The sequence below is a fragment of the Periplaneta americana genome, chromosome 17 (genome assembly GCF_040183065.1).
Source record: "Periplaneta americana isolate PAMFEO1 chromosome 17, P.americana_PAMFEO1_priV1, whole genome shotgun sequence".
Classification (NCBI taxonomy): Eukaryota; Metazoa; Arthropoda; class Insecta; order Blattodea; family Blattidae; genus Periplaneta; species Periplaneta americana.
In genome coordinates this window covers 2,836,794-2,853,115 of record NC_091133.1, presented here as the reverse complement: position 1 = coordinate 2,853,115, position 16,322 = coordinate 2,836,794, and the positions used below count along the sequence as shown (strand labels likewise).

General features: G+C 36.7%; 1 protein-coding gene and 1 long non-coding RNA gene across 2 annotated transcripts in view; one reads left to right on the top strand and one right to left on the bottom strand.

Moving 5' to 3' along the window:
- The window catches only part of LOC138693375 (zinc finger protein 665-like), an 89,620-nt gene that overhangs the window by 16,969 nt on the left and 56,329 nt on the right, over positions 1–16,322 (top strand). The window contains exons 3-4 of the mRNA XM_069817298.1: positions 3,810–3,907; positions 9,357–9,473. Coding sequence (XP_069673399.1) covers positions 3,810–3,907; positions 9,357–9,473 — 215 coding nt within the window. The remainder of the gene's footprint in view (positions 1–3,809; positions 3,908–9,356; positions 9,474–16,322) is intronic.
- On the bottom strand, positions 218–2,991 carry LOC138693489 (uncharacterized). Its single transcript, XR_011330338.1, has 2 exons — positions 2,027–2,991; positions 218–1,686 (listed from the first exon to the last, which is right to left on the bottom strand). It is a non-coding gene; the product is annotated as an uncharacterized lncRNA (long non-coding RNA).

Genomic DNA, 16,322 nt, shown 5'->3' with positions numbered 1-16,322 from the left:
GAGTAGAACTCGTGCTCAGGGGCGGTAGTTGAAATGGATTGGGTATTTTCAGTCAAGGGCGTCGTCGTCTGGCAGCTGCCTCCCCCTACACAAATTAATGATAAAGCAGGTAAGAGGAAAAAAAATGGAGAACTTACGAAAAAAAAAAGAACTTCTTAACTAAACATCTGTTTGTTATTATGTTGAAGGGAGTAAAATATGCTGAACTACTGGAATATACGATGACATTCCGCAATTGTATTGTATTGTATTGTATTTATTCATTCCCTGTACAATCTATTACAGATTATAGGTTCGTCATTAGATACAAACACACAAAATACACATACAGACACACACATACACACACAAATAAGATTTCTAGTATGAATTTTATTAATTTCTAGTATGAATTTAATTTTAACACTCTTAAGTTTTCCAAAGGATAGTAAAACTACCAAAGACACAATAAATAACAATATATATAATACATTTTCCGTTTACAAGACATTAAATAAATAAATTAAGAGAGATTAGGTAAAAACGAGATAGTCCTACATTATTATTAATATTATTTGGAGAAAAAATTATGTGCACCAGTAATGAAGGTAGGTACTTTGCTTTATAGCTTTAATGCAAGAAATCAATGATTTTGAACGGCATGGACTGGAGCAGAATAGTTTTTACCCTGGTTTTGAAACCTTCATAATTTAAGTGTTTAATATCCCCTGGTATCTTGTTATATAATAAGATACCTGTATGAGAAGTACTGTTGAGACTTTTGGTAGTATTATGACAGTTTATATGCAAATTGTTGGCAGTTCTTGTGTTATGGTTGTGAGTTTCAGAGTTCCTTTTAAAATAGTTACGATTCTTATGTATAAAGCAAACAGTTTCTAGAATGTAGATGCAGGGGAGTGGTAAAATATTTAATTCTTGAAAAATTTCTTTCCTTGGAGTGCATCTGGAAAACCTGTCCACAAACGAAGTAGGCCTATATGGAAGCGAGTATGACGTGTGAGATGTAGCCCCACCCACGTTTCCTGATTGGCCGAAGAGTTGGCCAATGATCTGCATATGCGCTGTCAGGCGTCAGCTGTTCTACAGATATAGTGTGTTTATGCCTTCTTGATGATCCTCGTGGTTCTAGATTGTGTGTACAGCATCAGGTGCATCTCAGGCACCAGTCACCCAGCCTGTGTTGTCAACTCAATGTTAGTGTTGAAGGTTCAAAGTGCCATAAAAATTACCACGCTGTGACGTCACCATGAGATGCATCACTGCCTCAGTCTGGGAGTTTTAGTTCAGTTTCATCAGATCGACTCTGAGATTATGAAACAGGGATATTAGGAAATTCTTTGGTACCGTTACGTACCTTTTTGCTTTATGTAATATAATAAAATTAAGGATCGAAGTTAACGAGCTAATGAAACTAATCAGGAATAATGTTTTCATATAACCTCATGGAGTATATTAGTCGTTGCAGTATGTTGTTTGCAGTTAATTAGAAAAGGAAATAAATGGGAGTGGAAGCAACGAAGCTGAACATGACACCAATGTGTCAACTAAGGCAGTCCCTCCTACTTCAGATGATGCAGACCCAGACCCAGCTGTTTGATGAGGCAGACGTCGAAGCTGGAGTTTCAATGGATGATAGCCACGAAAACGTCGTTAGTAGATACGTTGGACGAACATCTATGATTTCGACTGAAAAAAGAAACAGTTACTGAAAGATTGTTGGATTCCACCTATGATCTATAACAGTGGTCGTAAGCACTCGCTGAAATGGGTAAAGTGTAACTAGTGCAACGTAATATGCACCGTCGTGCAGAAGGGAGAGGTAGAAAGCATACCCGCCAGCAGCCACAAATGCACACCAGTGCAACGTCTTATGTGCGGGTAAGAGACGCTAGCCAATGAGGCCAACCTGCCTAGGAAAATATTTGTTTTTTGCTTATTTTGTCTATATAGCTATATGAATTGAAGATATGACGATTATCAGCAAAGGAAATTGTAATCATTATTTTACAATAACACGGTTAAATACCCAAATTTCTCGTAACCCCATATAATGCGACGTGCATTTTTGGCTTGCAACTCTCCATCTATCACGGATTCGCATAGAACCCCAGAGTCTGCCATCTAAAGGTAAGCGTTCACTACATCGTATCGCACGCATCGGACGAATCGCACGCATGGGAAAAAGACTATCTTTGCTGTAATTGTTATGTAACCGCGTTCACTACATCGTATCGGACGCATCGCCTCATGGCAAATCCGTCCACGTTTCTGGGATGGGCAACTTTTCCGATGCGTGCGACCATGGCCTTCTTTAATAAATCAATTTTAATTGGTCAACTGTTACTATTATGTTGTGCCATGTTCAGTGTCGCGCCAAAATGGCAGACGGAAAACTTATTTCGCGTGTAGAAAATTGCGAAGAATTATATAATTTGAGGCGTTCCCATTACAGTAATCAAGACATTTCTTGCAAATATATTATGTAACCAATATTTCTTTCGTTTCTTCCTCTTCAATTAAGACGCATGAAGCAATTACAAATTCGTATTCGCTAACAGACGTAAATAATAGACCTAACCTTAACTCCTTTGCTTTCAATAATGTCAATATCGTACGACGTCATGTATTAAACAGCTGATCGGGGAATCCAATGAGGTGAAGACGTTACAGTGAACGCACTGCACTTAATATATCCGTTGCATGCGATTCGTACGAGCAGTGCGATACGATGTAGCGAACGCTTACCTTAACAGACTAATAAGACATTGGTCGGGGCTCCTAGGTTGAGAAACATTGTTCTACGTGGTCTTTGTGTCACGGCAGTCTTGAATTCTAACGCGCTGAACATGCAATTTAAATTTCACCAATCCGGTAGAGGCGAATATTGACATTATTGACAGTGAATGCTAAAGAGATAATATATTACACATATTATGTGTAAATACATTTTATTGTTTGTTACAGTGCTGCATACTGTTACAATAGCGGTCTTTACTAAAGAAAATTGCTTAGTAAAATATTTGGAGTAAAATATATCCGGTATCGGTAACGTTTACTTTTTCTCTATGGCTCTCTCTTCAACTTTAAGTGTAAGTTTGCTTACAAAGAAGATATATAATTTAATGCTAGTACCTTCTTGTCTTGCATTAACGTTGAACTACTGATGTTGAGTCAACTGTCCGAAAATAGGGCTATACTTCACAAGTGATACAAAGAAGGCACCACTCCTGAGGTAATTAGACAAGGAGATAATGAGGTAGGGTGGCCAGTTCCTTTCCCCCTCCATTGCATACATCGTCGACTAGCTACATATTACATTAGTCAGACTTCAGATGTATACAAACAATTGTTCTTCCTTTGACACATATCGTCAAGTGAGATGTACTGCGTGATAATAGATGCACATAATTATCAGCCAGAAGCTCAATCAGAAGACACTAGTAATGTAGCCTACATATATTTTAATTCTTTTTGTAAGTCTGTGGTTTAAAGAAATTGTGTATTTTACTGTTGAGTTCATTATACAAATTATCCTCATTTTTATGATTTCTTATAAATCACCTTGTGGGTAATTCATTTGTGTTCGTCTTTGTAATGCGACAACGCTTTTAGTTCGGGTTCACATTTAGCTTACGGTATTGTTTGTGTTTTTGTTTTCCAAAGAATTTTAGATAAGGGCGCAAATAGCCATAGTAGCTGATGCTTCCTTCTTAAACTAATTTTTTGTGTTGTGCAAAATGGAGGGCCATCCATCGATTGCAGGAATTTACCTCCAATTTATTAAAATTAAAGTCACTTCCTTCTTGCAGTTGTAATGGATTTGATCAAGAATGAACTGGAAGACGATCCATTGGCTGTAGAAGCAGGTGATGATACAGAAGTAGACGAGAAGAAACCTTTATTAGAGGTAAGTTGAGAATCATTACTATTCAGTTGCTATAGCTGACATTTAGCCCTGCAACAATCAGTGTAGGTACTGTAAGACATAAAAGTGCTTTTCTCTGCAACTATATTCAGTAGGCTTAATCAAAGTAAAGGAAAACAAAGCTTGTTATGTCCAACAGTGACACATGTTGTATGTTTACATCAAGCTGAGAGCTGTCTCGTATACTACAAGCATTAATGCAAATATCTTTCATAACCAATATATAATATCTCATTATTGGGGTGAACAAGTTTTCACTTTACGAATTCGAGACGTCCATAACGAAAAAAATGGTGGAAAAAAGAACATAGTGCTTCATTTATAGTCACGTCACAGTTTTAAAACTACATTTACCCAAATCATTATTATACTATGACCACAAAGTCGCATATCCTGCTTGCATTGCGGACTTCAGATAGTGACTGTTTTGAAATTTGAACAAGGTATGTTTTCAGAATCGTTTGAAATAAATATCTTAATTTAACAGGCATTAATTAATCTAATTGCCGGCTGGGTAACTTTCGGTGTTGGACACCGGACTCATTTCACCGGCATTATCACCTTCATCTCATTCAGACGCTAAATAACCTAAGATGTTAATAAAGCGTCGTAAAATAACCTACTAAAATAAAAAAAAGGCATGTGTTTTGAGTAATAGTAGCTATGTCGATGTGCGGACCACAGAGGCTGAGACTTCAGCTGATTGCTCTCATCAAAAATGGCTTTTCATTCCCTGAGGCAGGTAGACTGGGAATTCCTCGTTCTATGGGCTCGTCGTTCTCGAAATCATGGGTTAGTCGGGAGACGTCCTGGTTCTGGACGTGCGCATATTTGTAGAAGGGAACAAGACGAAGCCTTGCACAGAGCGGTTTATGTGGATCCCTTCCACTCTGCTCGTCAACTGCAGGTTGCCTCTGGCTTGCCAGGTGCTCTATAACGGTTCGTTACTCTCTGAGAACAGATTATAATATTAGATGCACTTGCCTGTAACACACTTGAAGAGTTTTCGCTAGCGAGAAATGTGTTGCGAGAAAATTAAAAAATTGATAACATGGAGTCAAATGGACGTCCACACACTGGAAGAGATTCTCGTTCGAGGCAAAAACCTCGCGCGAGTTTCTCGCTGGAATCAGTAGCTCAGCGAATTTTCTTGACATATTTATCAAAGATGTATGACATTTATACTCTTTATGACGATTAAATGTAGAAAAAGATATCACGGGGGCGATGAATTGTATTGTTTGTATTTGAAAATGAGAAAAGATGGCTGATAATTGCAGTCAGAAACTTATCGAACTTGTACGATGTCACCCGTAGGCCTTTTTATATGATACACGGGATCAAAACTATAAAAACACGAAACTTAAAGAAGAAATCTGGAGACAAATATAAGATTATCTGAAAATAAATAGGGCTATATTTTATTTTTATGAGATTTAATAGTACCGGTATTAATAATGAAACATTTGAAATAATGTATCTATGTATATGTCTTAACAGGTTACATAATTTTAATGAGAACATAGCAAAGAATCCTCTATCATATCATGAATGGCAAAAAACTGAGGTCCATTCAACCTGAAATAACGCCTAAACGTATCATCATTCAAATCAAAACCAGTGTCCAAACCTCGCCTTTATCTTCTTAAGATACAATGTGATTTTCAGATATTTCTGGCTTTAATTTTAGGCCTACTTTTTCTTTTCATTAACAAAACATGTTCATGTAACTCCATTTCCTCATCATCTGAATACTCAGATTCAACATAGCACGACAATATACTTACAGGTTATATATTTAAGTACGACAATATACGTAAATACATAACCTATAATATTTCCCCCAACGAGTCATTACTATAATCAGAAAAATGCTTTCTGCATGAAGGAATGCATAGATGATCATAGCGAGGTGTGATCTGTGAGAGCGAAAACTCGCGAAGTGTGTGGAGGAAGGTTCTTCGCCTCTTTCTCGCAACACATTTCTCACTGGCGAAAACTCTGCAAGTGTGTTACGGGCCTGAAGAGAAAATTATATTAGAACAAGCTGTAGGCCATCTCGCTTTTATAACTGGCCTAGGTGACGATTTCGATTGAGGGAGAGTTATTTTCTCCGACGATAGCAGAATTTTGACCGATTACGATGAACCTGTCGGAGTTTATCGAGAGCCAGTTCTAGATAGGACCCGCAACATGTGAATTGACATGGCAGATCGGGATGCATTAACATATGATGCCGGGCCTGATGTCTCGGGGCGGGGCAAGTGTCTATGGCCGCAGTACCGACACATTTTGGAGAACGTGTTCCTCCCATTCGCTCGGACATACCCCGAAGTGACATTATTGTTTCAGTAGGATAACTTTGCTGTGCGTACAGCGAGAGACGGTCAAGCTTGGTTTGCTGGGAGGCCGAGGTCGAAGTGATCAACTCGACTCCTGTGTCGCCAGATTTGAACTAATATAGAAATTAAAAGAGAGGAGGCGCGACGAATTAGAAGACAATCCCCCTCGGAATCGAGATGCCCCGTGGAGGCAAGTTCTCTATGCGTGGGAAGACCTCGCTGGATCAGAACAGTGGTAGAAGCAGATGGCAGTTGGACGAAGTGTTAGGTCCTCCAGTGCTTTTTTTTTTTTTTTTTATATTTTCGTGTCTTTTTTAAGATTAACTGTGTACCACCCTGGAATAAGGGTGTAAGTATATAGGGAAACCATGCACGATATACCCTTATTCCAGGGTGGTATTCAACTGTTATATTTTCTTTTCATTAGGAAAAGAAAATTGGTCTTCCGAAATATATTTTTATACCGTTCTGTTTTTGGGGTCACGGCAAATACAATCCCATAGGACGTGGGAAATAATTTATTCCAATAAAAAAAAAGAACTAACTGAAACATCCATCACAGTTGTCCGAAACAATTTTATATTAAGACAAAAAAATTCGCCATCCACAGAGACCGAACCCATGATCTTCTACACGTCGCTCCAAGTTTCACAACCATACAGAACAACTGGAAATATAGCTGTTTTATAAATTCTAGCTGTCAGCATTTTTGAGGGCAGACTTGATGACAAAAGCTTCTCATGGAACATGGGTATATTATTGCAAGTCTGACACCTTCAAACAGTGGTGCTATTCCATCGTTAGAAACAGTTGGCCCCAAAGTAATGTTATTTAGTAGTAGTGTTTAGTAGTATTTATTAATTTAACCTGGTAGAGATAAGGCCGTCAGGCCTTCTCTGCCCCTCTACCAGGAGATTCCAACTACAATATGGACAATAAAATTACAATTAGTTTTAAATTTACAATTACAATTACAATAAAATCAAAGTACGAAAAGATTATCTGAATAATTAAAGCTAGATAATTTATCATAGGGAAACAAAGAATATTTTATATTTACTGAATTACAAATTAAATCTAGAATAACAAAAATTGTATAGTGATGAAATTACTGAATATTGAAATATTTTGTGATAGATTAAAGAAACTATTTACAAGAAATCAATTACTGACCAAGTGCCTAGTAAGTTTTCGTTTGAATTCAATTTTATTTCGACAGTCCCTGATGCTAGCAGGTACCGAATTCCAGAGTCTTGGCAGGGCTATTGTGAAAGAAGATGAGTATGAGGAGGTGCGATGGGATGCTATTGTTAGTATTATTTCATGACGAGAGCGTGTGTTGAGATTATGGTGGGAAGAAAGGTAAGTGAAACGAGACGACAGGTACGAAGGAATAGAAGAGTTCAAGATTTCGAAGAGAAAGAGAAGTGAATGTAAATTTCTTTTCTTATATAGTTTAAGCCAACCTATTGCTTCCAGGGATGGGGTAATATGAGCACATTGAAGTTTCATTTTGTGATTCACTTTGTTATGTGATTCACTCTGAGTTTATGCGAAATGGATGTGCAGTCAATGTGGATGTTTATTCTTAATAGCTAGAGTGAGCTCATAAATTTTGAGAAAGAGGTATCATATATTAGTTAATCAGTACAGAATTCTCTTGGAATAAAATTGGACAATGTAAGACCTCTTACCGCTTGAACAACCATGGAAAAAATCGAAAAATTGAACTGCTGCCACAACTCACATACAGCCCTGATCGTCTGCCTTTACATGACCATCTGTTTCCATCCATGGCCGACTTCGTGTATGGAAAAAATTAAAAAAAGACTGGAATGCTGTTGCAATGATTATCACTAAATGTTTCCACCAGAAACCACAAACTTGTATAACAAACCGCGCTATAATTAGGCTCAAAACTATAGCATCTAATGGCCTTTATTTCGAATGTTAGATTACATTTTATGTCGCAACGTACCTTAACTAAAATTTTGTTCCCAAAACCGACGGTACACATGAGGTACTGTAGTATCTGTAATGAGGATGTTTATTTCACTACGAGTATGCGATCATTTAATGAATAAAACTTGATTAACAGCCTAAATTATATAAAACATTATGAGATCCGCCGAAATGAAATAGAAACTTCAAGGGTCTGTGAAACTGGAATGCTTGGGAACCACTGAGATGTTACATTGCTTTTTGTTAATAACACAATACCAAGTTGTGGTGTGGGTTGAGAGCCTGATTGAATTCTGCCTTCTCTAGCTGTTATTTGTATTCTTCTGTTCGAGGCAGAACATAATGATTGTCAATCACTGACATGCATATATAATGGAAACATTCTTTTCTTAGAGCGTATTCCGAATCTCACCGGTGAGCAATCCGATGGCATCACGATGTTCCGAATTCCACCGATGACGTCATTGATGCTCCACCGGTGTCGCACCGGTGCCATCAACTTGCAGAGGTGGTGGCAGTCTCCATCGGCCGCCATCAGTGAATCTGATTGGTTCTTGTATAGGGCGGGAATTAGCAGACGAATAACATCGTGCACTGTTGTGTCATGGCGGTGTGTTCTGCTTTAGTTCTGCTGCATTGTTTGTAATGAGCACAACGTAAAAACAATATGTTAATGGCTTATGAGCGAACATGTCAACGGACCAGTTATTACTACTGGTTCAAGAAATAAGTTGTTTATGATCTCTTTTCTTTGAACGAGATGGCAGTACGAAAATTTCGCAAAATTTTGCTAGGGTAGCACAGATAACCACTTACACGGTCGCCATGACAGCATTGATTTTTCCAGCAGTTTTGTTCCTTATATTCGTTGCAACGTGACGTCATTGATCCCACCGGACTGGTGAGATTCGTAATACGCTGTTAGCAGCTGTATGCTGCATTTCAGTTTGATGCCAGTAATTCTACTTTGCATTTTTTCTGATTTGGATTTGAATTTTTTACAAATTCTGGCCTTCACTGCACTTTGTTGCCAAGCACTGGTGTACAGAGCCAGAATACAGTCTGTATGATTTGAAATCGACTTCAAAACAGCAAATAGAAATTATTTACTTATTTGTGTTCTCCAGGAGGTCAATTTATTTAATCTGCATTGGACTCAGATAAAGGAGGAATGTGGTGATGACCTCACATCCGAGTTGAAACTGGAAGAAACTTCAGTAACCGTGGTGAAGCGTGAACACGAGGTGAGTGGGTAACTCGTCACAGACTCCATACTGTGCTATATTAAATGCTATGCAGACCAGTCCCACTCCCACAGAACTTGTTGTCGGGCTGCAAGCTGTTGTACGCCGGCATACAGACAGGTCCTTGCAGACCGGCTCCATTCCACACCTTACCGCTTAGTTTCCTTAGGCCAGATGCTTTGCCTACTGTCTTTAAGCTGACGGAACAACATTGCTACCTGGACCAGGCGTCAGAAGTGCTCTGCATTATTTAGATGTTTCAGTATTCTTATTTGTCCTGCATTTGAACTGTGATTTGATTCTTTGCTTGTCAAATACCTGTAGGTAACGTTCAATACTTTTTCTTGGAGTAGAATACATCCTTCCCCGCACTGAGCAAGGGCTACTGTTGCAGGATCCATGGTGAAACAAAAAATGGCAGAGTTTCGAATGCTTACTGTAGATTCTGATATTTTTAGTAAGTATGCAACTTATGTGACCCCGTCCAATGACGCCACCTCCACTTGCTATGTGTATGAAGGCATATAAAAGCCATGCTGCACGGCCTCTTAGTACATACCTGCACCTCCACTTGTATTAAAGTGGCAACAGACTCGTACAATGCTCGTGAGCTGGACTGATTTCAGAATGTCGCTTAATATTAAGAGAGAATGTATTACATACCCTTCATTAATGACTTCTCCTATCATAGATCCATACTCTCTATATGCCGAAACTGAAATAAAAGTGAAACATTCAAACCAACACAATTGTATTTTCATTCCAGAAATTCTACGTGCTGGTGTATTCTTGATATAGGCAGAATTTTTTTGTTATATATGGTGGATGATTTTGTAACTAGAGATACTCGATTCATTTTCCTTTTATAATTTATTTGTTTGAAACTTCGGCGCTTTTTATATTTTGTCATCATTGTAGGACAGTAGCTGCAGTGTCCTGTATTTATTTGCATTTCATAGTACTTGTACATCGCTTCACAGCTAGAATATGCAGCATGGTCACAGTGTAGTTCAGTATATACAGAATGGTTTTACAATATGCTGCTACAATACAAGGAGTTAATACAAGACAAAAATATTCATGCAGTGTTGTTGAATGTCATCATTCCTCCTATAGAATAGAAGGCGTGAGAAATTAGGCACTTCTTTAATTTGGCCCTAAATAATCTTATGTTTTGACTTCGATTTTTTATATCCATAGGGAGGCTATAAAAATGTTTACTGCCATATAACGCACTCCTTTTTGATAGCACGATAGACTTGCCAATGGAGTACGAAAGTCATTTCTTGACAATATTTATGCTATGAACTGTTGAATTAGTTACAAAGTTTTCACGATTATATACCAGGAAGTTTATTAATGAAAAAATGTATTGACAAGCCTTGGCATTATTTGTGATGGTCCTACACAATTCCCTAGATTTGGCACCTACTATTATTCTAATTACACTTTTTTTGTAGTAGGAATATACTGTTACTGTCTGTAGAATTTCCTCAAAATATTATTCCGAAACTCATTACCGAGTGGAAGTTTGCAAAGTATATTGTTTTGATGTTTACTGTCTCTTACATATATCTAATGGCTAAACATACTGAATTTAGTTTGGGGGTAATTTCTTTAGTATGCTTTTTTTGTGCAACACACCACCCTGGGCGAAGGCCATGAAGGTTTTCAGATTATATTTAATTAATCTTTATTTAGCTGTATCTTACAAATTAAGGGGGATTGATATCTGATCTTAAACTTTAGGCACATGTTATACCTGGTGAAGGTTTTCCAACAAAGTCATTCATTGGATAGCCTAAGAAGCAATTTCCTTAACTACAATTTTCAATAAACTAGCCTAAAAGTGTCAATTAATTTTAGGGAAGTACAGAGAGACCAATGACATAACTTAATTTCGTTTAGCTTTTAATCAAAATCAGAAATGTAATAATTGCGTGTGCTCTATAAGAGTAATTAGAATAATAGTAGTTGTCAAATCTAGGGAATCATGTAGGACTATTTAAAAAAAAACTACAAATATGCCCCTGGCTTATCAGTATATCTTTTCATTAATAATCTTCCTCGTATGTAATCGTGAAAACTTTGTAAATAATTCAACAGTTGATAGCATAAACACACGTCAAAAAAATGACTTTCATACTCCATCGGCAAGTCTATCGTGCTATCAAAAAGGAGTGCGTTATATGGCAGTAAAAAATTTTAATAGCCTCCCTATCGATATAAAAATGAAACTCAAAACATAAAATTATTTAGGACCAAATTAAAGGAGCAGTCCGCGATAAAATTCGAAATTTTGATTATATTAGAGGATGTTTACCTAAGTAATCCTTAGATTAACGGCATTTGTCGCATCTCTCTATGGCTTTTAGTTTGTGAAATATTAAAGGTCTTACTGCAAGCTCTGATGTCATAACCACCGATCGCTTCATAAGACTCCATTGTAGTTCCGTTTGACATACAGTGGTGTAGAACGAGTAAATACATATTCATATGTTACAGTCAGTTATTATTGACTCACTTAGGACCTATCGCATGCATATACTGTAATAGTGGTAATAATAATAATAATAATAATAATAATACTAATAATAATAACTTACCCAAACTCTATCCCACTTTAAATCCCGTGTACAATGCATTCTGTTCCATTCTGTGATTAGAACGACTTGGGTCTGATAAGGGTTCGAACTGAAAAGGTTTAATATTTTGATCAATTATAACCTAAGTCAACGTCTTCACTGAGTGAGTGAATGTATGTGAGACGTGAAATATTCGTTATGAAGGGACTACAGATACTGTTTATCTCACGTCAGCAATAAATTATTACATGGTTTATATTATTCTATTGCACCATAGTTGTTGAGTCACACGGTTTAGGCACCTGGGCTATGTTTGAGAGAACTCTAAAACATGTGCATCATCGAATTGCAGTAGTTGATAACCACGAGCTACTCCCAACACATTTCTCTGTATATCTTCTCTCCACGCGTTTTCCTTCCTGCTGTATGTTTTCTTTTCTACCCATCGTTCAGTGACTTTAGGGTACTGGAGTCTGGAGCCAGTTACATCTCTTTTCACGTTGTAATTATGGCCCACTATCGCAATCATAGTTCTTGTTACTATTCCATCATATGGAAAGTGTTTTCTCTTAGGAATGTAAACCATTCTCTCGTTATGATATGATTCAAGTTTGCTGGTGTGACAAAACTGATTAGTCTGCTTTAAGTCTTTTAAAGGGCAGGGTTGCATACAACATTTTTCAGAGCATCGTAATCGTTGGGTCCAGGTTCGATCCATTCTCTCTCGCTATTGTATGGGTGAATGTGTGCACATTTTTTATATGTCTCTATTCATGTATATTACAAACATGATTTAATACAGAAATGAATCTGTCTTCTAAGTCGTCAGGATCACCTTCACATGTAGCACATAACCACCATGAGTGATTTATGATGCTGTGTTTCCACATTTGTATTTTCTCATATGTTTTTGCGGTGGCTTTAAGGTTTTTAGATAAGCTTTTTGCAATGTGCCAAATGTCAAATTGATGGTCCACCATTCATATTTGGTCCTCATGAATTTCCTAATTCCTCTATTGCGGTCCGACAGAGAGAAGGTAATGTTCATTTTTTCTTTTAGGCGATCTAGAGCTTTTTCGCATGCTGCTTTTTCAAGACTGCCTACAATTAGGCCTTTTTGCAGAACTACGAAGTCTATAAGATTATCTGAATCGAGGTCCATTACACTGTAAGTCACATATTTTGCACTCTAACCAGGTGAGTCAAATTGGTCATCACCGCGATTCGCACGTTTTTATCTTTTAGGGAATTGATAAGTTTTTCATGAATGTGAAAATAACTACACCTACTGTTGGTTCTACGAATATTTAAATTTTTTTATAAAATGTTGTCTTGCCGATGAAATATAGTTGTAAAGTTTTTGAAAAATGTTCAAACAATTTGTATCTTATACCTGATGAATTAGAATTTGAAGTTTCTTCTTCTATTTGAAAAGATCTGTCTAAGTCAGTTTATGGCTCACTCACATCTGATTCACCACACACATTTCTTAGCGTCTCGCACCCTATCTCACACTGCACAGCTTTATTTATATTAAGTTTCTGTGAATTTTCAGCCTCATCGAGAACTACACATACGTCAATATTTTCAGCTATAGGTGCATCACTGCAACTTGCTATTACTTCTTCGACGATCTTTTTTCATTTATAAGCAGAGGAGCGCTTAGTATTAGAACTGTCTTGGGGAGATTCTCCTTTCAAAAATAAGGGACAGCAGTTTTCTTCATTTTCATAGAAGTTCTATTGTCTTTCATTAAACGTCTTTTTAATAGACACGATTCTTCAAAATTAATTTCACGGAAATGATTAGAACACACAACAGCAGTTTTCGATGGTATAAAATCTTTTCTGTTGATTTTCTTCGCCCATGTTTTAAATATTTGCGGTGACTTTTCTTTGCTCGGAAATACATGAAATGATACCCCTTCTCCACGTTCAGCTTTTGTTCTTCCCTCTGAACACGAAAAATTACAACACCACGGCATTTTAAACTGTATTATGATACAATTTTTTCTGTTTAGTCTACTGTAGTTCAAAGTCGTTCATATAAAAGAAAATAGCCCTACATAAAACCACAACGTTGGTATCTACTTTTTTATGATTAAATGAAAAGCAAAATATAACTTCGCTCAATCACAACTAAGTCCGAAATTCTGTTCACGTGTATTACGGCGCGAGAAGATTATTTAATACAAAGCGCTGCACTCGGGATGTTCTCGGCCTACTACGCTATCACACCAGTTCAGTGGCTGTGACGTCATAAGTATTTGTGCGGAGTCAGTAACTCAAGAACCATGCCTCGCATTGACATGCGGTAAGTTACATTCTACTTAGATTGAAAAACGTGTTTGATTAAAGCCAACTTAATTTTATCGCGGACTGCTCCTTTAAAGAAGTACCTAATTTCTCACGCCTTCTATTCTGTAGGTGAATTCATGACATTCATAACACTTCATGAAATTGATACTAAAATTATGTGTTGTACTAGTAGGCTATATTGTAAATCTCGTCTGTGTATATTTCATCTAGACTGTGACTATTAATTAAGGCTTTATAATAGTACCGTATTAAGTTTTTTTACTTGTTCCATATTCCAGCTATAAGCAATGTATGAATACCAAGGAATGTTAATAAATACAATACAATACAATAACGCCGGCGATAAATCCATTAATATAGGTACGTAAAGTATAAATCCCAACCCGTTAAACACTGAGAAGTGTAGCTCATTTTGACCCGAATTAATTTTCATTGTTATTTTAAGGTATTGTAGACAAAACATAACGTGACATTTTCACAAACACGTTCGACAATTTCTCATATTTTAGCTGAATGAAAGCAAAATAAGAGCTCAATTTAATGTACTCGTGAGTGCTTGTACTCACATTTATGTAAAACTGATTTAATGCGTCTCAAAACTGTAACAGTTACTTTAAATAATTTCAAAATTTCTGCTAAAATGTGCCGAAATATGTACGCAATTGAAAATCTGAAAATACTTGTAATGAACCAAGACTATACTACACAATTGCAATATTTGTATGTTATCGACCTCTCTTGTAACTGCAGTAGTCACATGTGAAAATTCCCAATTTTTAGCTAAATCATCGCTAAATTTGTCCTAGACTGGAAATGCCAAAATACTTGTGACATATTCATTATTATCGTGAAACATCTGGCTTATTAACATGTAAAATTGCTGCATATATTTTCGCACTCGCCTACAATGGTTTATAAAATTGTATTTACATTGTCGCTGATGTTCTATTATTTTAATCACATACATATACTTCGGTCTCATGTCTGTAGTCCATCTAAATTCTTTAATTATTTTATTGGTAATATATTAATTCTGTTCATCACATGAACACAGTTGAAACAGCCACCAGCTACTGCATTTCACCATAAATTTGTAGGTAAATTTTTCGCGCATATCTGTACTACATTCAGCATTAAGCATACTTCCATTCCAGATCAATTCGTCCACAGAACAACCTCTAGTATACAGAAAATCTACTAAAACATTGTCCACAACTAAAAGTCCAAATAAGGCCACTAGTCAGAATGTCCAATATAGAGAAATGTTCACAAGTCAAAATGCCCATTATATGTAGAGATCTCCATAAATCATAATGTCCAACGTAGAGAAATGTTCACAAGTGAAAATGCCCATTATATGTAGAGATCTCCATAAATCAGAATGTCCAACATAGAGAAATGTTCACAAGTCAAAATGCTCATTATATGTAGAGATCTCCATAAATCAGAATGTCCAACATAGAGAAATGTTCACAAGTGAAAATGCCCATTATATGTAGAGATCTCCATAAATCAGAATGTCCAATATAGAGAAATGTTCACAAGTAAAAATGCCCATTATATGTAGAGATCTCCATAAATCAAAGTGTCCAACATAGAGAAATGTTCACAAGTCAAAATGCGCATTATATGTTGACATCTCCATAAATCAGTGTCCAACACAGAGAAATGTTCACAAGTCAAAATGCCCATTATATGTAGAGATCTCTATAAATCAGAATGTCCAACATAGAGAAATTTTCACAAGTAAAAATGCCCATTATATGTAGAGATCTCCATAGATCAGAAAGTCCAATATTGAGAAATGTTCACAAGTCAAAATGCGCATTATATGTAGGGATCTCCACAAATCAGAATGTCCAATATAGAGAAATGTTCACAAGTCAAAATGCCCATCATATGTAGAGATATCTATAAATCAGAATCTCCAACATAGAGAAATCTTC